The following is a 22,960-nucleotide window of genomic DNA, read 5'->3' as shown; positions in this document are numbered from 1 at the left end:
TGATCAACCCTACCACTCACCTTGAGTTTGGCCTCCGAGTGATTAAGATCTAAATCAGACGCAGTCCATCCAAAAACAACCAAAACATGCAATTGAAAGGCAGAGTTTATGTGCATGGTACCTGAAGTAGTTGCACCTACCAAAAGCTGCATACAACAGTTCTTTGCCATGTCAGTGTATGTCATATCACATTTTCAAAGAAAATTCAAATTTAATATATTTTGCTGGTTTGAAATATTTATCAAGTTGACTACTGCAGCTATTCATATTTACTCATTCATACATTTGATTACTAACATAATCTAGTCACCAAGTCAATTACAGAAATCAGTATTCACATGGATTTCCTTGTTCAGTTTTATGCAACACCCAGCTGCGGAAACCTAACTGGATTAGGACCATCTAACACAGAATCATGACTAAATAAGTTACAGCAGCAGGATAGCAGCAGATGCCAGAGGAAACAAAGTTACAGCGAAGAGATGCCGACATAATCCTGCACCCATTTTTACAAATGTTTAAGATCGACGCAGTTCTGCAGATCTTGTGATTAAATACTTATAATGACAAGGTTAAAACACTACATCACTGCACAATACAATAAATACAACAGAATTCAACCTCCACAGGACAGGCCTCACCTTCATGGTGAGGAATTCTTTAACAGAAACATCCACGTTTGAAACACACACACACACAGAGCCCTGACACGTTAAGACGTGCTGTGGTTATATTGAAAACCGCAGCCCTGACTGTAAAAATAGAAAATCCAATGTGTCTGGCACAGACATTTCTTTGCAGTGCAGTTTAACTGCTAGCTGCAATATCTCTTGTTAAAAGCTAAAAATAGATTTACAAACTTACTTGCTTTATCGCATTGTAGTGACAGAGATTTAAATTTTGCAGAAGAGATTTCATGGGGATTGTTGGTGGAATATAATAAAATAAAAATGCTTACAGATGCATGCACCAGATTCAAGGAACTTTATGCCGTTTCCTCTGATTATTAACTGGATAATCATGCATATAAACACAAAGATTTGCAGATTTAAATGCATAGCAAGAGGAAGTGAAAGGCAAAGGCCTCAGAGTCAGCACCATGCCAGGATAAAAACTCTTCATACACTGTTGGCATCTCTAAAGCCCATAAATAGGGAAGTCACAAGTTTAACAAAAATAATTTTGTGCTGAAAATGAGCTTTTATCAGAGTTCAGAGCCACATTGAATTAAAATTGGACTAGATTTGTATGGCAGAGAACGAGCTGGGGCATGCGACTTTGGTTGTTTTGTCCTTCTATTGCTCAAGTCAATGAAATAAATTTGAGAGTCCATGTGCCACCCTCTGACAGGTATAGTTGATTATCTTTCCGATTTGGAAAGATAGAACTGGCGCATGCACCACACACAGACTGCAATAAGGACAACACTCTTTTTTCTTTTAAAGGTTTTGTTGGCTCTAGTGGCCTTTATTTGAAAGTAGTTTGACAGGAAAGAAGGTAATGAGAGATGGGGAAGACATGTGGCAAATGTCACCAGGCTGGGAATTGAACCTGCGACCACCGCCATGAGGACCAGGGCCTCAATGCATGGGTTGTGCTCCGCCCCTGCGCCACCACAGCACCCCATAAGGACAACACTCTTCAGTGTGGATGTTGTTAGAGGGGGAAGAAGTAGCTGCTTAAGTGGCAGTTAGGAGATATAGTCTCTCAGATGTTTATGTTCAATTCAAGGTGCAAGAGAGAGAGAGAGAGCAAGACTTTCATGTGATAACAAGAAGCCTATATGTTGATTTGAGAAATCTTGCTGTGTCTTACCTATTTCAGTACAAGTGAACCCTCGCTATAATGCGGTTCAACGTTCATGGCCTTGCTGCTTCGCGGATTTTTTGTGCAGTTTTTTTTTTTACAGTGCATTGTGTTCTGCGTCCTGATTGGCTAAACAATCTCCGTGCTTCTTCTCTACCTGTGTGCCAGTAACGTTAAATATACGTAATACAGGTTGACAAATTTTGGCAAGCATTTTTGCCCAGAAGAAGAAAGAGCGACAAAAACACACCTGCACCACAGGCTTCAGAAGAAAAAGACATTACAGAGCAGAGTCAGGCCGCAGTGTCACAGTCAGAGGCACAGTAAAATACGCGAGTCACAATTTGTCCTACTGTACTTTGTATTGATAATTAAAATGATTATTTTACTGCAGTTATTTGTAAGAAAGCGTTCTATTTGTTAAAAAAATGCTCGGGCCTGAAAACAGATTTTGCTCTTAGGTTTCAATGAGTATTTAATCATGCTGTATAATAAGTGTAAAAAATAATTTCGCCTATTACGGGTTCTTTTCAGAACGCAACCCCGGCGAAAAACGAGGGTTCACTGCATTTATCGTCTCTCTGGGAGCATGTTGGATTTGAAGTGTTGGCAGCCTTTTGACAATCTTAAATGTTATGGTAAACAACTCTACGCTCTACATACAAACATTTTAATACTGTTAACCACATAGTGCTAATACACAATTTTAAAGACTGTTTAAAATGTTGACTGTATTATTTTGTCTTTGTTTTAAAAAGTTCAACCCTGCTTCACAGTACGATCACTGAGGTTTGTGGCTATAATCGAGTTTCAGTGATTAAACTGGGTAATCAATAGTGATGGCAATAATCTGGGTAACCCAACCCCCATCTGGATCCACTACCTCCAAGCTCAGGGCTACAGCAGTTTTAGGCAAATACAGAAAGTAAAGTGATAAGCTGCTTGTCAGTCTGTTAGTTTTGTTTCCTCACTACAGAGCGGTTTCTGTCAGCTATAAAAAAAACTCTGTGGTTGGCTGTGAGAGCAGTCTTCATGCACCACCAGTTCTAGGGAACTGAAGTCCCATCGGATTACTTTGATTCAACCAATGACGCTTTCGCTTTTTTTTCTCTCTTTCTTTTTCTCTTTTTTCTGTTTTGGTTGTCATACAAGTAAAAGGTTATGAAGTATTTAACCACATGTTAACCACACAAATGCTCTTACTTCCTGCTGATGCAGCTACTGCTCTGCTATCATTTAACAAAAATGCTTATTCTATTTCAAATTTAGACTGCCACTGTGCTTTAAATATGTTATAAAAGTAAAATAATCAGTCAGATAATAATGTAGGGACAGCTGAATACTGTCTTTAGCAACTTTCTTCATGGTTGTTTCAGCTGTTAGCTTAACTGAGAATTAACTTTTTACTTTTTATTGACTCAAAGTACACAAAGTTTAGCTTTTTTTCTTAAAAGTAGAACCTAGAAGGTAAATTATATTTAGTTTTCTGCATATTTTTTAAAAATCAAAAGTTGAAAGCGTGGAATTGCGCATCTGTATTCAACCATCTCTACTCTGATACCCTAAATATAATCTAGTGTATCCAATTAACTTCAGGAGTCAATTAATTAGTAAATAGAACATTGGCAATGCTTCATGATACCGTGTCATATTCTTCACAAACAGAGCATGAGTGGACAAACAACAGTATGGAAACGAGGCAGATCAGTATGACTTGAAGCTAAAGATAAAGATGCAGTGAAGTATATAAATAAATATCTTAAGCTTTCAGCAACTCACTAATCCTTGTGCAATCCATCAACGATTTGGGCACAAATACAAACCCACCAAGACAAAAAGCATGGTTGTGTTAACTCTTAAGGAGATACAAAGACCCACAGCTCAGATGGGAGATTCTCCTACTGACACCATTACTTTTAGTTGGCAAGTGGACCAAATGGCGAACAAATGTATGCCAGGCCTTTCAGATTACCATTTGTGGACAAAATGTAAATGAGAAAACAAAGCAAAAACATGGCACCTTTTCATTCAAGTCTACAATAACAAGCTACTTTATGGTGGAATATCTCATTAATTCCAGTTAGATCAATTTCAATTTGCGGATGTGTCATGAAAAAACCTGAAAGGTTCAAGTTGCAAGAACAGTAAACGTGAAAATAAAAAGTTGTCGTTGAGTCAGCCAGTCAGTTTACTTTGGTAGACAAAGAAAGAAGACAGAAACTGAATAGTAATATAAACTTTTTTGTGTGTTTAGTGCTCTACATATCAAACTTTTGCTTCTTTGGAATTTTTTTATTGTCGTCCTTTTTTCATCATAAAAATTATTGTAACTCATATATGACTTCTTTTTTCCCCCAGGACATTAGCAAAAGTGAAAGTAGTTTCTGTGGCTAAACGAAACAGATAACGTGCAGTTGACTGAGAAGTTGATGGTTCAAAACTATTTCAGACCCAAAGAAATAACAATATTAAAGATAGCAAGCACAATAAGAGAAAAAGCACAAATAATAAGAACTGAAAAAAATGCAGGGACATGGGACTTTAATGTAACTTAATATCCTGTTACAGGCAATGCAGACCATTGTGCATCATTCAGGAAACAATCAGCTTCATAAAAATATTTTCTTGTTATCGAAAAAGAAAACATTGCAAAGCACAAATTAGTTGTGGTTTTCCAACCGTTCTGGCAGTGAAAGAACGATCTGCGTTAGCAGTATGTGTGAAGAGACCAAGTCAGCATAGCTGCTGTGTATCTGTGAGGGCTGATATTTACTGCATCCCTTCTGATGCTCAACGCCACTTCCTTTCCCTCGTGTGCTAAAGTGTCACTTTGACCTCTCTTTTGTTACAATCAATTAAAATAAGAAGCATGTGATCTTTGAAGCATTTCAGAGGGTCAGAGTGACGTGAGGAGGGTATGAGGAATTTTCAGCATGAGTAAAAATCAGTCCAGATGCCACAGCATGTAGCTCGGTGACGTACTTGGAGGTTTTTCACACCTACTGGTGATGAAAAGGTTCTTTCCTTTCTCTTATAGCGACAAAAGTAATTAAAAGGTGAGAAACCAGGGGTCTGATACGGTCATATTTTCCATTTTGCCTCAGAACTGTGCAGAAGTGCTTCAGTAATCATTTATTTAAATGACATTTAAACATTTTCACGTAGCTGATTGTTTCCTGAATAACACAACAGTGGTATGCACACCCTGTAGCAGATTATGAAGATGTTACATATTCCACATTAGATTTTTTTCTAGTGGCTTTTATTCAATTTTAGAAGCAATATTTCTAATTGGATTTAGCTCTATAGTGTTTTCAGTCACCTGCACAACACTAGCTTCTATTTAGCTCTTAAAATATCGTGTGTTTATGAATAGCTACATAAAATCATTATCATCAAGACATTTATCACTCGTATCATTGAATTATCAACAGGAAGTGGCCTAAGGTAAAGAAATTTTATTCTACTTTTGCTTTCACTTGCATTAATGTCCTATGATAAAAAATTATTTTACAAAGAACAGAATACAATTAAAACATGATTAACCTTAGCAGAGAATGAATTATGAATTATACAACCACTACATTTGATCTTCACGAAAGCAGTGCCTTGCAACAATATTGCTATACTATTAACTTTTCCCCATTTTGACATGCTACAGTTAAAACAAACATGTCAGTATTTTATGTTATAGATTAACATAAAGTAATGCATATTTGTAAAGTAGAAGGCAAATGATATAGTCTCATTTCATGAAAATAATAATGTAATATTCTATGCAACTACAAACAAGCAAATCATAAGTACAAAGAAGCAAGATTTAAATATTTACAATCGTTTGAGATACAGTCACTTCACTCAGGTGACCTCGATTCCATTCCTTCTGACACTACTAGCACCTAAACCTCTATTAAAGTGATCACTTATTTTGTAACATATTTATTTTCTTTTTTTTTTGTAGTAATCAGTTTTCACTTTGGCATTAAAAAGTTTTTTTTTTTTGTAATTTTGTTTGTAGTGAAAAGAGCCAAATGGTTTGGATCGTGACTAATTTGTAAAAGCAATAAAAATGGTGAAAACATCCAGGAGTGTCAATACTTTTTATGTAAGTAAATTGGGCAACGCAATAATGCTCCTCTGTGACTTATTTCAAACAACTGACAAGCAGAAGGTGGGGATTCTGTATTTTACTTAGCCAATATCTTTTCTTTACAATAGACGGTAAATAATTAAGGTGAAGAAGATCATAAAGAGATGCTTATATTCCTCTATGAGCAGCAGTCAGACTGCCTGTCAGGTTCATTCGTCACTGATATAAAAAGCAAAAGTAGACAGTAAGAGAGAGGAAGGAAGACATCTAGGAACAAATGATATATGTCAGGAATGCTGCTGGTGAAAAAAAAGATGCACCACATCCTTCCAGGAAATTATTTTTTTTTTCTTTTCAGTGTTTAATGATCTACAAGAGAAATGAAAGTGATCAAAAGCAACCATCCTTTTTTTATAACACAAGAGATTCGTGTGAAAGAAAAATTGTGCTTTGCGGAATCAGATAATGATATTTATCAGTTTGCTTTATCCTACGTACATCTAATCTAAAATAAAAAAAAACCTGATCATTTAATAAGCTGAATTTATGACTAAAAAAATTTGAAAATGTACTTTTAGAAACATATCTTTACAACATTTCTTGTAGCAAACACTTTCGGCCCCATCAGACAAATGAAAAGCCCTGCCAATGTGTTTGCGTAGATCCATGAAAGTACAGCACAAAACGATGCCCTGCTGGTGTCTAAACACGCAACAGCCCACAGAGCATGGTGTAAACTGTCTGATAGGGGATGTAGGTCAAGCCAATGTCAGAACACTGAGTCACATGGCTTTGTGTTTCCTGCTTTTATGCATTTTTTTTTAAACTTTGTGTTCGTACACAGCGTCATATTAGACTCCAGAATTTAACCATTGCCTTCCTACACTTTATTTACCCCAGCTGGGTTATTTTCTGCAGTTAACAAGATAGCCAGTTTTAAGATTCATCTGCTCATCAAGTATTCCTGCCTGAGTGACTTTCTTTTTTCGAATGAAAGTAAAAAAAAAAAAAATTCATCACTTTCTTGAATAAGCAGGGCACCAAAATCCAACTTAACAGACGTTTTGTCATTTCACAATCCACTCTGCATTGAAGTACATCAGTTCTCAGACCCGATCTATTTCAGGTCTGAGAACTGAAGTGCGTAGCAACTCAAGTACAACTGACTTCAGCTGTTATGTCAGACTATCTAACTTAGCAACTTTATTTTAATTAAATAGGAAGTTAGCAAAAAGATTACTACTGCAAAATTAAAGCTAGTTTTGGATATTCAAAAAAGAATTGAAAACTGCTGAATGCTGAAAAGCTCAGAACTACAATGGACAGAGTGGCATAACAACATGAAGTATCACAAATGCTCATTTGGGATGGACTGTCAATATGTTCCATCCCTTCACAGTCTGGTATCTTAATATGACATAAGGCTATGTGTAACTCTTTAGCATCTGACTTAAATTATAACTACAAAGAGCAGTAAAACTCTGTAGTTTTTACTTATCTTGCTTTTCAAACAGTATCCTCACATGTAGGCCTGTCACGATAAACGATAAATCAATTAATCACACGATAAATTAAACCTATCAACCTCATTTTAATTATCGGCTTTATGTCTCTTCCTGCCTTTTGTTTTTTCTTTCTCTTGATGACACTGAATGAAAAAAGGCTCAACTCCGGTGTTCTCACTTACCTTCCGTTCCTATTTCCTTAGTGTAATGTCCAGTGCACATGAAAAGAGTTGTCGGCCCATTTTCAAAACCTGACACCACACATTAGCCGACAGAAATCCTAGGTATAACGGTTCGATCGTGCTGTGTGGTGTCCAGCCACACAGCCATTATTTTGGACTTGTAGCCCAAAATAATGGCTACAAGTCCAGTTAACTAATTTTAATATCAGGCATTAATCAATGCTTTATTAGAATCTACCTGTGATGCATGTGGCTAGAGTCAGCTTAAAGTCCTGACTGAATGAAAATCATTATAACCTACTTATGTCACGTTAACGAAGAACAGCTGAAAACGTACTGGGTTTATCAACTGGGTAGCAATTTGGCTCCAACTCCTCCCCTTGTCATTTCTATATTCTTTGCACGAAATGTTAAATAAATATTAATGTTGTTTCCACATATCATCTCCGATGTCCGCTGGACTTCGGGTTGCGCCGTGTCAGCTGTTTGGGTTTCCCCTCCGTAATTTCCCCACAGAAAGCGGGAGGAGAATCCGCGCTTTCTGATTGGCTATCTGTCACATCCAGAGTTAAGCTCCCGGTCGGGGAAAACCCCTGATTTAGATCGGAGCGGCCACGATATACCGTAACTCACCACACACTGCAGGATGATCGGTTACGAAATCACCAGGGACAATCTTAGATCGACCAACGATCTAAGATTATCTTAAGGGGAAAATAAGGGCAAAAAACTGTGTAGTATGAACTACTGCATTAGGTAGACATATGTGCCCGTCTTCTCTATTTAAATCTAGTGATTACTGAAGGGCACATACAGACTTCATAATCTGCACTCCTTTGGTTGAATGCAGTATTTATTTCCACTTTGGCTTTTTATTCAAGTACGTTTTTTGTTAATGGAGACTGAGAATCCATTTTATTTTTGTTTTTGGTTGTTTTGTTTTAGTTCATCAGTTCCAGTGTTATGTGTTCTTTTGAAAATAAAGTGTATCTCTCTATGGCAGGAAATAGCGTGCATTATTAGTCATTTCCATTAGATCAGTGTCAAAAGGTCTTGAAACAATATTATCGTTTATCGCAATAATTTTTTAGACAATTAATCGCTCAGCAAAATTTGTTATCTGACAGGCCCACTTGAGAGTATTATAGTGCTTTTCCTTCAGATTGTTTTAAGGAAAAGCTGTTTTCTTTTCATTGATCAGAGATGATCAATGAGATCTGATTCCGATCTCTAACCGACTGATGTGTGAATTTCTACCAGATATGACCGGAAACAACTTGGTGGAGCTTGCCTTGAATAATGAAAAGTGGAATCTGTGGACTGAATAAGACAGCTAGCTCATTGAGCTAAAATAAATCCCAAAACTTAATGCCTATGCATGTTAAATCTTACTAGACGGGAAACCAAGAGACTGCAGTAATTCATGAAAGCGTGCCACCCTTTCCTTCCTATCTACAATCATCTCCAGAGCCCGAGGCCGCCTGCTGCAAAGGATCCTGTAAAAATAAAAAGAGCGCTGCAGGGAACCACATCACACAGAGACAGAGTGGGACAGCCCAGAGGTTTGGGCCATGCTGGAGTTTCACTGCTGGCCAGACAGGCTGTGCCTCTCTCCCACTCATTTCCCTTCAAGGAGAAAGTAAACACAGGCTTCACCTACAATTTCATCACATTTTCTGCAGCAGAGCGGGTTTATTTATAACTTATACAAGCCGAACTCTGCAGAGTAATAACAGACTGAGGAGTGTTTTTTTAAAAAGAAAAAAAAAACTGGACTCTCTGGGAGCATATGTGATCTGGCTGAGGGCTCCCAACACGGCTTAAGCTAAAACAAAGATAAAGAAAGCAAAAAGAAGTTACTCACAGCACACACAAAGCGTAAGCGCCGTTGACACTCTCGCTGTCCCGCACCAGAAAGCTGCCGTCTCTCCCCGCTCGAGCCAACAGCTCCTCGGCCGCCGCGCGGCTAAGGTCCCGGTGGTACCACATCGGCGGAGCGGGCCCCAGCGGAGTAACCCCTCCGCCTCCTCCCCCGGCCATGGCCACAGCCCTTCAAACCGGGTTCAACTCGAGCCGCTTCCCGTCTTCTCCGACAGAGACAAACAAGCAACAGTAATACAAGCCCAAAGAGGGAAGCTGGGAGGGTCAGAGGAAGCGGAGAAAAGTTAACGTTATCCCAGCTGAGGCAGCGGCGGGGCTACAAGCTGTTAATCTGTGAAGTTAGTTAAGACTGTTTGCGGCTGCTCGCCTCAGTTCCTGAAAGGCGCACCACCCTCCTCTTTCGCTTCCCAGTCCCACGGAAATCAGGGTATGTAAATCCACGCAGGACACAGGGCAGAAACAGCGGGGCACCAACACAGTCAGCAGCCGTGGCGTGTCAAAATAAAGCGCTTCCTGGTGGGAGGAAACGCTTTATTTTGGAAGTTACACCAAGAGGGTCTTTTAAAGGGAACTGGTGGGATTTTCTCGAGTTTATTTCTGGTCGGCTTGATTAAAAAATGAGTCTGGATGGAAGGATGATGGAGGAGACGGAGAGGAAGACAGGAGACGACACAAAAGCCAGCACACATTCTGCATCCCATTCAGTTAAATTGTCAATGGAGTGCTAGGTGGCTCGGCTGGTAGGGTTCATGCATCATGTTGCAAAGGTTGTCCGGGGTTCGATTCCCTATGTGAAGATTGTTTATCACGTGTAATCTTATTTTTAATGCGTTAATTCAAATAGTACACATTTTCTTCACTATGTTGCTTTGGTTGTATGTTGGCACAAACTGGCACCTAATTATGCTATTTTTTTTTAAAATAGCATGGTGTAGTAATGAAATACTACACCATGCGATGAAGAATGAAAGGATGATTCTCTTTTGCATGAATGCACACCATGCAAGTATTTTCAACTTGCTGGATTATGTTAATCTGGACAATTTTTGTTTAACTTAAATTATTTAATCTTATATTAGATTGATCTCTAAGTTAAATCAACTTTTAGTCATATTGAAAGAACGTATCAAAGAGATCTTGAGGAATTTACCTACTCCACGTTGTTGCCTACATTGGCAAACCCTTCACTAATGCCAGAGGGATTTCCTCTATGGGTACTTACAGCCGGTGGGAAGACCTAGCTCCGGCAGTTTCTCAACATGCACTGTAATCCAGTTATGCAATTCTATTCTTTCCCAGACCACACACATTTACACACAGACGATGTAGCTGCCAATCTAAGGGCTAGACTGACACACCACAAGAACAACAACAAAAAAAAGCCTGGTCACTAAAATGGATGGTTCGAATAGTCACGCACACAAAGTAAGAGGTCGACATGCAGCGAGAGGTGTGTGTGGCTGTCTTAAATGTGGCCGATGATCTAATAGAAGCTAAGTATTAATAACAGCCAGGTTATTTCTGGTTATGGCATCACTCTATGTATCTGTCTGAATGTGAGCTAAGTATGTGGCCTAGAACAATAACTAAATCTGCAAATAGAAAGCATCAAAATTAACTAAATATTAGATCGACTTTTTTAAGTTAGGTTTTTTTTTTTTTTTTTTTGCTTCCTTAATGTATCTGTCTTTGGTTTTTGTAATCCCAAGCTATGCAAACATCACGACAAACTGACAGCGTCCACAACTGTACAGCTTCTGCACATGCAACACAATAAAAATTCTTACATAGTTGCTGTTGTGTGCATTTGGTTTGATACAAAAGACAAAGAAGTCATTTCTTTTCATTTGTGACTTTTGTAAACATGGGATATCCACTCACTAGGAACAGAAATTAGTCTGAGGTAATGTTTTCACCAGTTTTCCTTACAGTTTTCTGGATAAAATTATTTTAATTAAAAACTGTCAGATGTTTTTAATTGCTATTTATCTTAAGTATCAGACTAGAGGAGTGTTACATGTTGTGCCAAGCGAACTTATTAACAGATCTGTCACGATTACAATTTTTTCTGGACGATAAATTGTCCCAGACGTTATCACGATAAACAATAATATTGTTCTTTTGAGACCATTTTCAAGTAATATAGTGGTAATGGAAAAATAATGCAACAACTCATTCTCAAAGATCAATAAACTGTATATTCTGGCAAACATTTAACAATGGAATTCTTTAAATATCTAAAACAAAAAAAGCAAAACAACAAATTATCTTTCAAAAAAAGTGATAGTTGAGACCAAAGCACCAAACTGAAGACTTTTGTCATCCAGTTTTTGGTGGAAAGAGAGAGAAAAGGCAAAAACGATAAAAAATGTAAATGGGAATTATTGAGTTTGTTTTAATTTATCATGCAATTAATTGATTTATTGCTTATTGCAACAGGACTATTATTAATAACCACAACATTAACAGGTACAGTTGCTTGCATACATATCTCCTGAACTTTTTTACATTTTGTTACATTGCAACCAAAACTACGTGTTTATTTTAATGGGATATGTGACGGACCAAGACAATATAGTTCTTAACTGTGAAGTAGTTAAGAACTGTAACTTTTTCTTCATCAGTTTTTTTTACCCATCTTAAGGTGATAGAGAGCCAGTTAGTGGTTTGATGATGGTAGGGATACACAGAACCATGTGCACAGTCCAACCTAAAGTCAATATAAAATGACCACACATACAAAGTACAGATTATTAATTTTCACTGTTCATACTGTACAGAATCTCACATCTTACATTTTATGCATTTATCTTTTTATTTTATTTTTTTATATTGTAATTTGATCTGTGTGTATGTGTATGCTGCAACTGCACAGTAATTTCCCGGTTGGGATGAATAAAGTACTTCTAACTTCTAACTCTAACTCTAACTAACTAAAGCCCAACACAAAGCCCTCTTAATGTTTGAACGTGAAAGCTTTTTGTTCTAAGTTGACAGCAGTAACCACCAAAAAAACAAAAAAAAACACAAAAAAAAACAGCATTTAATCGTAAACACATGTATTGGTTCTTGTGTCTTTTGTTTTCATTCATTATTAACATCAACAAAGCTTCCAGTTTCAGAGTAAGTGATTTAAAAACCCACTGTCTGGTGTATTGCTCAGACAAACTCATGCTGGTGTGGTGGATGGCTCTGGTGCTCCACAAAGCAACAGACAGGGGTTGGTGGTCAGTGGGTGAGCGGTGAAGCACATCCTGTCACGTTGCTAGTATGTCACAATCCTAACAGAAAGACACACAACCACGAAGAATGGGCCAATTAAAATAACGTGCTTGTTTGTAGATTGTGGGAAGAAGCAGGAGTTCCCTCCTAGAACCAGGTGAGTGTTCAAACTCCACATACAAAGGCCTAGAATAGCCCTGAGACTCCAAAACAGGAAAGAAAATGATCAGTGATGAACCAAGCTGATTTGGAGTTACAGAATAAGGATGGAAGACTTAGAGGTTTTGCCTTTAGTTGGGAGGCTCAAAAACATTAATGTCAGAATTAACACAATTCTAGAATTAAACTATTTCCATAATGGGAGAAGAAGTTGTGGTGGTTGAAGAAAATAAATACTGTACTTTCCGCACTATAAGGCGCACCTAAAAACCTTCAATTTCCTCAAAAGCCGACAGTGCGCTTTATAATCCGGTGCGCCTTATATATGGACCAATATTGAGCCACAACAGGTTTAGTAACTACGGTAAGCAGCCGCCGACTTCATTTTTGCCCGTAGAAGAAGAAGCGCGCGGTGCATGCTGGGATAGTTGTCAGAACGCTGGTTTGTTAATAAAGTTTGACTACTTACCGACCGTCTATAGTCAGGTCATCTGCAGGTCATTTAGCACCACGTTCTCCATGAACATGCTGTGCGCGAACGGAGAAGGGTGACCATCGTCTGGCCACGCCTCGGCCCAGTCGCAGAAGGCTCTCCTCGCCAACCGGACTGATTCTAGAATTGTTGATATTCTTTATGTCAACAAAGTGGCTTTAGACATTTATCCGGGTGCTTCGGCTAGGGTTAGTTACCAAGGGACCTGCCCCTATACATTTAAAGCCGGGGGTGGGGAGGAAGAGAGGCAGAGACTGCGGCGGCAGCATGTCGGTTGGTCTGTGTTACCCAGTTGGGTACAATATCGCAACACCAACACCGTGAGTGAAACAATGACTGGGGCAGCCTACTATATAAAGTATTCGTGGACCAACTTTTTATTATTACACATCCACATCTGTAGAGTACGAACAAATCGCGTCCCGTATAGGCAATCCTGTAGTGTCTATTCTATGCGCCTTAGGTGCTCCTTATATCTGAAAAAAGTTTTAAAGTAGGCAATTCATTTAAGGTGCGCCTTATAGTGTGGAAAATATGGTACCTTATTTCCTGGGCTGGAAACAAGGCATTGCTTCTACAAGAAGGGACAGAGTAGATTGTACTTCTTGTGAAAGATGTGCTGTTGTTGAGAGTGTAATCTCTACTGCCATCATCTGTTGGGGTAGCAGAATCATAACTAGACTCAACATAAAAGACTCAACAACCTGAGAAAGACGGATGAAGCTGAAAAGTTGGTTTCCAATTCCACCTTCCAATAGCTAAAGGGCGATTCCACTTAATTTTTCACTACTTTCCGCATCTTTAATCAACTCTACTACACCTAGACACTTCAAACTTGGACTGGATTATTCTCTTCTTCAAGCTCAATATTTAAAACCTTGTTTGTGATTTGTGAAGAGGAGAATAATCCAGTCCAAGTTTGAAGAGTATAGGAGTTGAATTTTTTAAAATTAGAGTGTGATCCAGATGCCAAAAAACAGTGATTATCGAACTTAATTGGGTTTTCACAAATCAGAAAAATGTTTCTCAAATCACAAACATGGTTCAAAATATTCAGCTTGAAGAAGAGAATAATCCAGTCCAAGTTTCAAGTGTCTAGGTGTAGTAGTTTTTAAGCTAGAGTTGATTAAAGATGCAGAAGGTATTTAAAAATTAAGTGGAATTGCCCTTTAGCTATTGGAAGCTGGAATTGGAAACCAACTTCAGCTTCGTGAAAGACGGATGGTTCTCTTCTGGGGACTACTGTGGAACCACTGGAGATTATGGTGCAAAGAAGAATTTTACATAAAATCAAAATTGTGGAGAACCCTAAGCATTCTCTTCATAAGTTTGTCATACAACAACAGTGTCTTCAGTCAGAGGCTTCTTCTGTTTCGCTGTCATATAGACTGCTACAGACAATTTTCCTGCCCACTGCCATCAGCATCTTCAATAACTCTTTGAAGAACTTTGAATAAAGTCATTCCCTTTGGGATCAATAAAGTATTTTTAATTGAATTGAACTGAATGAAACGAGTTCAGGAAAATTTTATATATACTATAACTGAAAGCCTGGAATATCATGCTATTAAGCAATTTTTTTATTTAGTCAAACATTCTAGCTTAATAAACAGCATATAGGTGTTTGGGCCACATTTGGGAATAGAAGGTGGCAGTGACGTATTTCTTTTGCTTTTTGCCATTCACCTTTACGACTGAAAAAGAAGAAAAGCATGCTCAATCTTTAAAAAAAAAAAACACTCAGAAAAATGTTTCTCAAAACACTTTAATTACTGAATCTATTGTAATGTAAGATATGGCAACAGGGTCATGCTAGAAGATGGTTACAAAGAAAGACGTGGCAGTCAGGAAGAGTAGCGTTGTCACGGGAAAACTTTGGCCCCGCTGAGCGGTGTTGAGGTAGTACTCGGCCACCTTCTTGTTGGGGTTTGATCCTGTGAACCAAAGCTGCATGCAGCGACCAGAGTCTTTGGTAAGGGTGGTGTAAAGGTAAGAGTTGGACCAGATTTGTTCACACATGGATTTGGGTGTTGGATAGACATCAGTCCATTTTCTGCATTGACTGCCTGCAGGACACTTGTTGGTACCTGTGAGAGAAATGTGGAGAAATGCATAAATGTTACATAAAGGAATATAAAGAAGTTACTCATTTGTACACATAGTCAAACATATTGTTCTATGTCTGTGCTCTTTGCTTCTCGTGTATCTTACCAGAGCTCCAATCCCATCCCTCGTGCCAATTTGTCTTGCAAGTAAAATCATCCTTGCAGTCTTCCCACCACTGTTCACAATCCTCTTTACAAAGAGGCACGTTCAAGATCCGTTCCTTTCGCCAGTTTTCATCTGCCTAAACACAAGGGACAACCTTCTTCTATAACAGAATTCTTCACAACACATGAGTTTTGCAAATAAAGCAGTGTACTCTGGTAAATCAGTTTTTTTTTTTTTTATAAAATTACATGAGTGAAAATTTTCACTTATGTCTGGTCTTAAAGTCCACCATGGAGTCAGCTCAAGTTTTCTTTTATAAATCACAGACTAAGTAGTTTTCACAATTAGTATTTGAGCTTTTTGTGAAGATTGACTCCTGGTCAACTTCGGTTCTTGCCAACATATCCTGTCATTTGGATAAACTTTAATGAAACATCCAATTTCATCTCATACATGGTTCTTGGATATATCATCTCCTCTGAATAAAAACAAAGCAGCCACTCTTAATGCCTTACTTTATTGCCTGAATTATTTGAAATCACAGATGGCTCTGAATCCAAAATGACCAAAACCAATATAATGCTGTCGGGACCCTTTGACCATTCCACTCACATAATCTTAATCCTTTAGAAACAATCAGGAAAACGTTTTCCAATAAACATATGTAAATCTTTATTTTGTGCTGGGGTTTTTGTTTTTTCCACTCTTGGATCATTTTCTCATTTTATGTGCATAACTCTGAACTTTTTTAATTTAGACAGTTTTAAATGTGTTTAAAAATGAACTTGACATTCACCATCATCCAATTAATCTGTAAAGTATTTTTCATAAATCTAATTCGAGCCAACAAGACGCTTAAAATGAACTTCAAGTTTACCATTTTTGGTCAAATACTTTTGCTGCCATCTAGTGTTGCTATCTCACAGACACACTTCGACAATACACACCGATTGTATCCAGGGTCCTAAGTGTGGGGAACACTCATAGAAGCAAGTGTCCTGGATGAAATGTTGCTTGCACTTGGAGCTCATAGCACCGCAGTGGTTCCAGTTGAAATAATACAGGTAAGAGTTGTCATTGTGAGCCTCTTCGCTGGTGTTAGCAGTGCAACATGCATTCTCACGCCAGGGGGCACACTGCAAAAGAGGATGTTACATCACGACTTGAAGTTACCGCTTGAAATAGCCTTCTTTGCTGTTCAACGTCAGTAACACCCTGCATGTGTTCCTAACCTGACGGTGCAGTGCTCCCTCAGGGCCAGGCTCCACTTTGTGATGTTTTGCATTCATGCACATGTTGAGTTGGTCCAGACACAGAGCGCCACTGGAAAGGGTGAGCAGACAGCCCAGGAACAGCAGCATGGCTGTAGAGGGAAAACAACCTGTGGAGGTTTGTTATCACGTGGCCAAGAAAACACGAAAGCAGCAGCCATTCGCTAATAGTACTTTTCAAAATTCCAGCTTAATCTGAAGGGATGTCTACCCATTTTTAAACCATTACCAGAAAGAATTAAAATTTGTATTCATTATTAACTTTAAGAGAACTTGTAGTTCCTCCTTCACTCCTTGCACATGTCTTTGTGTTTTCTTTTTTAATCTTGTTAGCACAGAGTAATGTTAAGATTATGTGAATTATTTAGGTTGCCTTCATTTGTCACTTTTAGTCATTGTATTCATATTTTATTTTCAATCTAAATCTTCCACCTGCATACCTGTAACTAAGTCCTTTCAAGCATCTACCCCTACTACTGATATACAGAGGTAGCTATCTGTGTTTTTTCTAGAGCGTAAGACTAAATATTCCCACTGCTGGAACAAGTGGGACGGCCACTGCTCAAGGCCACAGGACACCGGTATCATATATTTGGCAATACAGTAAAAAATATTAGTCTACAAGCTAAACGTTTATTAGAAGTGGAGTTGTGACTAAGTTAAAAACCATAAGGGAATCACCTACTGAGTTGAATTCAGACTGCTATACACAATAGCATGCAAAGATATTTAAGTTTTTGAACACTATCAAACTGTAATAAAAATACATTATTTTCTATGTAATATAACTGAATCGTTTCAAGCCTCTGCCCCTAGTACTGATACTAAGTACAAAAGCTGCTATCTGTTTTTTTTTCTAGAGTGTGAGACGTTGCTGTTTAGTGCTGTTCCATAATTATAAAGTCGAAGGGAAATTATAAATGGTTTTTAAAATTTGTTTTACAAAGTGTGACATTAATTTCCATTCATACTAATGCCAAAACTTTGTAGAATCACCTTTTACAAAAGTACAACTGCAATTACTGTGGGTAATATTTCTAGCAACGGAAAACAATCAGGACTTAAATAACGTTGCTGTGCTTATTAGCCCCTATATATCTAGAAATAGGGTATTTGCTACATATGGAGACCACACATACAGTTTAGTCTTTTCTCAGGATACAAAATCAAAACTTTTACCATAGACTAAACATATCACAATTTCTTTCATAGTGTCAAAGACTCTTGCTTTTAGACTTAGTCGAAAGAAATAAAGAACAAATCTCTTTTACCTTTTCAGTTTCTGTCTTGACAAAATTATCAAGTAAAACTTTATCCCCAGTCAACCTCGAGCACACTTCTCAAGACAAAACAGGAAATTCAAAGCACATGCATTGAACACTCCTCTCTCAAGCTTCCTGAGTTGAGTGTGGACGAAGACAAATCCCTCCATAACTAGTAAGTAATTTGTTTCCAAAGTTCAAAGTCTAGGTCACAGTTGTAGGAAATAGCAAGAACAGGCAAAAACTGAAGTGTGTGATAATCTGAGATTTTATTACATGTGGTAGGAGAAAGTTTGGCCAACCTCAAGGTTGTTCATCCTCCCTCTCCTACCTACATGTGATTGAAAAACTTACATAAAATAGCATGGTGAGTCATTAGAAGAAAAAAGAAGCATTCCAGATATCTTTTTGCCACACTCGTGAATAGCTGGTTTAGATGAAATATTAACAATTCACAGTATGTTTTTAACATGTGAAGTCACTTGGGCTACAGCAGATGTTGTATATTATCAGATCTGAATAAACATCCATAAATCTTATAAACTGTGGGTGGAAAAAAAACAAAACAAAGAAAGGCAAACATTCAAAAGAAAAAAAATAGAACATGTCTTGAGGCTCATATCATTCATTTGTCAGGGATGAGAGTACACTCAACACACATTTACATGTTGTCATGTAAAAATAGCTTCTGCTAATGGTAGCAACTTTGGGATTACCTGTACCAGGGTCAATTACAGTAATTTCTTCTGAAAGCTCATGAGCTTCTGTTTGCTGTCAGTCATCAACACCAAACTTGACTGAACCAAAACTCTGTGCATTGTTTTATATTTGGGGTATCATACAAGTAGATATTTGATCTTTATTTTTGACATTTTGAGAAATTTCGAGTGTTGAACTGTTCTTTTTTCTGGTTAATAACAGATGAGTACAAATTAAGTCTGAATTTATGATCATGCTTCAAACAACAAAGAGGAAAGAAGCTTGTATGCTCTCCGTTTTCTTACATTTCCATTACAAGTTACACAAACATGCACGATACTAGATTCACGTTTTCTTAGCGTCATTGAGTCAAAGATATAAGCCATTGTTTGAAGAACAATGTAAATTTTGCTTCTGTATTGGTGTTGTTGGGACATGCGCTTAAGGTATTTTTTTACGCAAGCGGAACACTTCTGAGGGGGACTTTATAGATGAACACCGCTTGTTTCCGGTTTTCGTTGGTTTGAATTATTTCGAAGCAGCAGCGAGGTACAGAGTTTAATATCCTTGAAAATATTATCCTTTATGGTTTTGAATGTATTCTAATGATTCTTTAAATCTTTTATTTAAAATAGTATACTATATTCCCGAATTTAAAAAGTCTTTGTGCTGCTGTTGTGTTTCAGGGCGAGCTCTGGATTTAAAGCTCCAGAGTCACATTGACTTGTTTTTGGACTTATTCTCTGAGAGTCATGTCGACACTGTTTCCGTCCCTGCTCCCGCGGGTCACCGAGTCTCTGTGGTTCAACCTGGACAGACCTTGCGTGGACGAGACGGAGCTGCAGCAGCAGGAGCAGCAACATCAAACTTGGGTATACCTTCACACTCTGCTTCCTGTCTTCCCTGCTCCCAGTTCCCGTGTTTTTAAACTTGTGATCTCTGGTCTCTTCAGCTGCAGAGCATCGCGGAGAAAGACAACAACTTAATGCCCATCGGGAAACCTGTTTTTGAGGTAATCGCAGGCTGAGAATAAACCGTTTTGCGTGGTTTCCTAGCGTGAATAAAACACTCTCTCTCTGTCTCTCTCTCTGTCTCTCTCTCTTTCTCTCTCCCTCTCTCTCTCTCTCTCTCTCTCTCTCTCTCTCTCTCTTTTAAATCACGTTACAACCACAACTTCAATGTATTTTATTAAGATTTTTCTGTGGTAGACCAAGATAAGGTTGTGCTTACCTGTAACTGGTAAGTGGAAGGAAATTATGAAACTTCCAAATAGAATCCGGTGCAACCATTTATCTTTTGAAACCACTTATTAGCAAATAGATTCCATATCTGTGTATTTTACTCTTAATATAAATATATAAAGCACTAATGGCTTTCATTATTAGTAGCTTGGCAGGAAGGGGGAGGATACACACCAAATAGATCAGGAATAGAACCTGGGACTTCTGGGTAGAAGACCATTACTCCTATACATGGGGCAGGTTCTTTTCCACCGAGCCATGCAATGCTAAAAATGTCGAAGAAGATGCTCTGGGCAGAGGAGATTTAGTCCTTAAATATGCAGCCAGAGCTACAATAGCATTAATTAGATTAAGCATGTCCACATGTTAGTCCAGACTGGAATCAAATTGAGATTACATGGTAAGATTTTAAATAAATGTTTACACGAAAGCTGGTTGTCTTTGTTGCAGTAGCTTACAGTGGCTCTTCATTTGAACTGTCTGAACTTGAGCTGTTTTTTGCAGAAAAGAAGGAGCAACAAACTGAGTTTGTAGATGCTCACAGAGGGTTAGAGATGTACCCCAAAAGTTGAAGTTGGGGAAGCTTGAAGTTGTAATTGTGGTGAAGGATGGCTCAAACTCAGGGGGCGTCCATGCACATGCATGCAACACTTTTCAGATCTCTTGGTGTTAGATGTTTTTGAAAGCTGTCCAAGAAGCGATATAAATCATTAAGTTCATTGTAGTTTTCATTTGATGGATGCAGGCAGGTTATGAGGAGGAGGAGGAAGAGGATGACGAGGATGAGGAAGACAGTGAGGAAGACTCGGAAGATGAAGAAGACATGCAGGACATGGACGAGATGAATGACTACAACGAGTCGCCTGATGACGGCGAGATCAATGAGGTACCTTAATTTAACCTTTTAATGTAGCTACCGCCATCACTTGTTGTTCTAATCAAACCCAAAATAGATAAATATGCCCTTGTTTCCCTCGGTCAGGTGGACATGGAAGGAGCAGACCAAGACCAGGACCAGTGGATGATTTAAAGCAATTTTCTGTCGCAATCGGCGTCTGGATTTACACTCGCTACCAAAAATGTGACTGATGCCTAACCACTCTGTGACTCAGATATGTTATAATATTTGTGCACCTGGGATGAAAATCTAGTTGAAACACATTAAGATACTTCAGGGGAGCGTTCAGGTGAATCTTAAGCTGTGATCCATCAGTCTTTAAAGCTGTAGACATTGTTGGACATTGCTGTGAAGTCTGCTGCCTGGAACACACTCAGAGATGGGAGATTTGTGTATAAATACTGCCATTGGTCCGCATTTCTTGTTTTTAACTGCAGGCTTACTTAACCAATCAATCTGGTTAAAGCTGCTCCAAACCTGTCAGGTGCCCTGACGTAGACCCAGGGACTGTTTTGCACACACTCAATCCAGCAATCTGCCATTTAAACTTTGACCTGGTCATATCTTAAGTCATGTGCTATGGAGATGTTCTGAATTGCTGATTCAGGGAATATTGCTTTGGTCAGCAAAATAGTTTACCTGTAAAAACAGCCCATCTTTAAAAGAAAAAAAAAAAAAGAGTCCACTTCTCTTTTATTGCAGTGCTACTGAATTGTGGTTGTAAACTCTCCTTCAGTAGAAGGTTTAAAAAAAAAATATATATTGTAAAATAGTAATGTGTTCAGACAGAATGCTCTCTCAGCTCTCTTATCTTTATAGTTTGCAGCTGGGAACAAATGCTCTGATTAAAGTTACAGGTCTCAGTTAAAGGTCATCACAAAGATTCACTTTTTTGAGAGATTATTTTTTGTTCTATTTGTATTTTTTGATTTTATTTGCTATAAATTAAACAGCTACGTATTTTATTAGTGCTTTCTTGTTGTTTATTGGGATAAATGTTAAAAATGTCTAATATTGGGTCAGGATTATGTAAATCCTGTTTAAAGGCTGGAAAAAATTTTAATTGTACTTCTCTGGTGAGAGTCCAACATTAACTTTCTTTATTTCGGTGTTTAATTTCTGGAGCTGGGCCAGTGAACTGAAGTTTTACAGGAGCTCTGATGTCAAAGTGCATTTAAGTAACATATACTTTATTTGAAAGATTTTATTTATTTTATCTCTGGTCTTGGTGTTTTCAATCCTGATTTTAATGCTAGAGTTAAATCAAAATAATTTTCTACAGTTTACATTAGTATGAAAGTATGATTGACAGATTGAAATCTAATTTACTAATTAGCACTGACTCTCCAATGACTCGTTGCTCGTTGGGGAATATTTGGGTGGATACAGAAAGCTTCACTTTTTAATGCTGTTTCACGTCTTTAATAAAGTCTTAGGTATAAAAATAGAATGCCTTCCTCATTTACCTAGAAAAAAGTAGTTCTGATATTAAAAGTAAGCTGGATTTAAGTTTCAACTTTAAAAAAATGCTTTGATACAATTTCTTTGTAACTCTAGCAGCATATTTATGGTCAGTATCCCATTGGCAGGTGACGCTATGTCACATCGTCAAAGTCTTTTGACAAAAAAAAGTTCCTTCCAGGATTGTCCAGGAAGTATTGTGTTTGGCTTAATTCATTCCCTGCCAAAAAGATTTCCCACAGCATGATGCTGACACTACCATGTTTCCCTGTGAGTATGGTGGTCAGCAAAGTTAGTTTTGCATGTAAGCTATTAAGAAGAATTTTAGCCTCGTCTGACTTGGGCATGTTCTTCCACATATTGTCTTTGTCCCATAAGCATAGTTTCTACTGGTCCCCTCTTTTAGCTACTAGCCTAGGTTACCCCTTCAGACATTTGCTTACACTGGATTTTATTTCAAAGTATGAGAGCAAACATGGCTGACTGCAAAGGCACAACTCAATTTTGAGATAACATTTTTAAAGCGTTTTAGAACCACTAATCACTTTTTTTCCCCCATCAGTTGCTACTTTGTCTGTC

The 22,960-nt window shown here is 38.0% G+C and overlaps 3 protein-coding genes across 8 annotated transcripts in view; 1 reads left to right on the top strand and 2 right to left on the bottom strand.

Moving 5' to 3' along the window:
- The window catches only part of inppl1a (inositol polyphosphate phosphatase-like 1a), a 32,861-nt gene extending 22,907 nt beyond the window's left edge, over positions 1-9,954 (bottom strand). Inside the window, exon 1 of one of the 2 annotated variants that reach the window (XM_016677429.1) lies at positions 9,448-9,954. In XM_016677429.1, the coding sequence (XP_016532915.1) occupies positions 9,448-9,623 (176 nt within the window). In that variant the 5' untranslated portion in view covers positions 9,624-9,954. The remainder of the gene's footprint in view (positions 1-9,447) is intronic. The other variant, XM_007564125.2, reaches the window with a different exon arrangement.
- Positions 9,955-15,087: 5,133 nt separating this feature from the next.
- On the bottom strand, positions 15,088-18,250 carry folr (folate receptor). 2 transcript variants are annotated; one of them, XM_007564122.2, is made up of 5 exons: positions 18,092-18,250; positions 16,782-16,930; positions 16,497-16,685; positions 15,550-15,685; positions 15,088-15,425 (listed from the first exon to the last, which is right to left on the bottom strand). In XM_007564122.2, exons 2-5 carry the CDS (start codon positions 16,908-16,910, stop codon positions 15,151-15,153), a joined length of 729 nt encoding a protein of 242 aa, XP_007564184.1. In that variant the 5' UTR covers positions 16,911-16,930; positions 18,092-18,250; the 3' UTR covers positions 15,088-15,150. The 2 variants fall into 2 exon arrangements, with proteins under 2 accessions (XP_007564184.1, XP_007564183.1); XM_007564121.2 differs by having other exon boundaries at positions 16,782-16,912; positions 18,092-18,249.
- Positions 16,594-21,885, top strand: anapc15 (anaphase promoting complex subunit 15). Of its 4 annotated transcripts, none has more exons than XM_016677391.1 (5): positions 16,594-16,613; positions 19,532-19,653; positions 19,734-19,793; positions 20,768-20,908; positions 21,005-21,885. In XM_016677391.1, the coding sequence occupies exons 2-5, from the start codon at positions 19,534-19,536 to the stop codon at positions 21,050-21,052; spliced, it is 369 nt and encodes a 122-aa protein (XP_016532877.1). In that variant the 5' UTR covers positions 16,594-16,613; positions 19,532-19,533; the 3' UTR covers positions 21,053-21,885. The 4 variants fall into 4 exon arrangements, with proteins under 4 accessions (XP_016532877.1, XP_016532876.1, XP_007564185.1 ...); XM_016677390.1 differs by lacking the exon at positions 16,594-16,613 and adding an exon at positions 18,714-19,333 and having other exon boundaries at positions 19,525-19,653; XM_007564123.2 differs by lacking the exon at positions 16,594-16,613 and adding an exon at positions 18,715-19,330 and having other exon boundaries at positions 19,468-19,653.
- Positions 21,886-22,960: the final 1,075 nt, after the last annotated feature.

Source organism: Poecilia formosa, unplaced genomic scaffold (genome assembly GCF_000485575.1).
Source record: "Poecilia formosa unplaced genomic scaffold, Poecilia_formosa-5.1.2 Scaffold155, whole genome shotgun sequence".
In the NCBI taxonomy this organism is placed as follows: domain Eukaryota; kingdom Metazoa; phylum Chordata; class Actinopteri; order Cyprinodontiformes; family Poeciliidae; genus Poecilia; species Poecilia formosa.
Note: the sequence above shows the minus strand (reverse complement) of the source record. Positions and strands in the feature narration are given on the sequence as shown.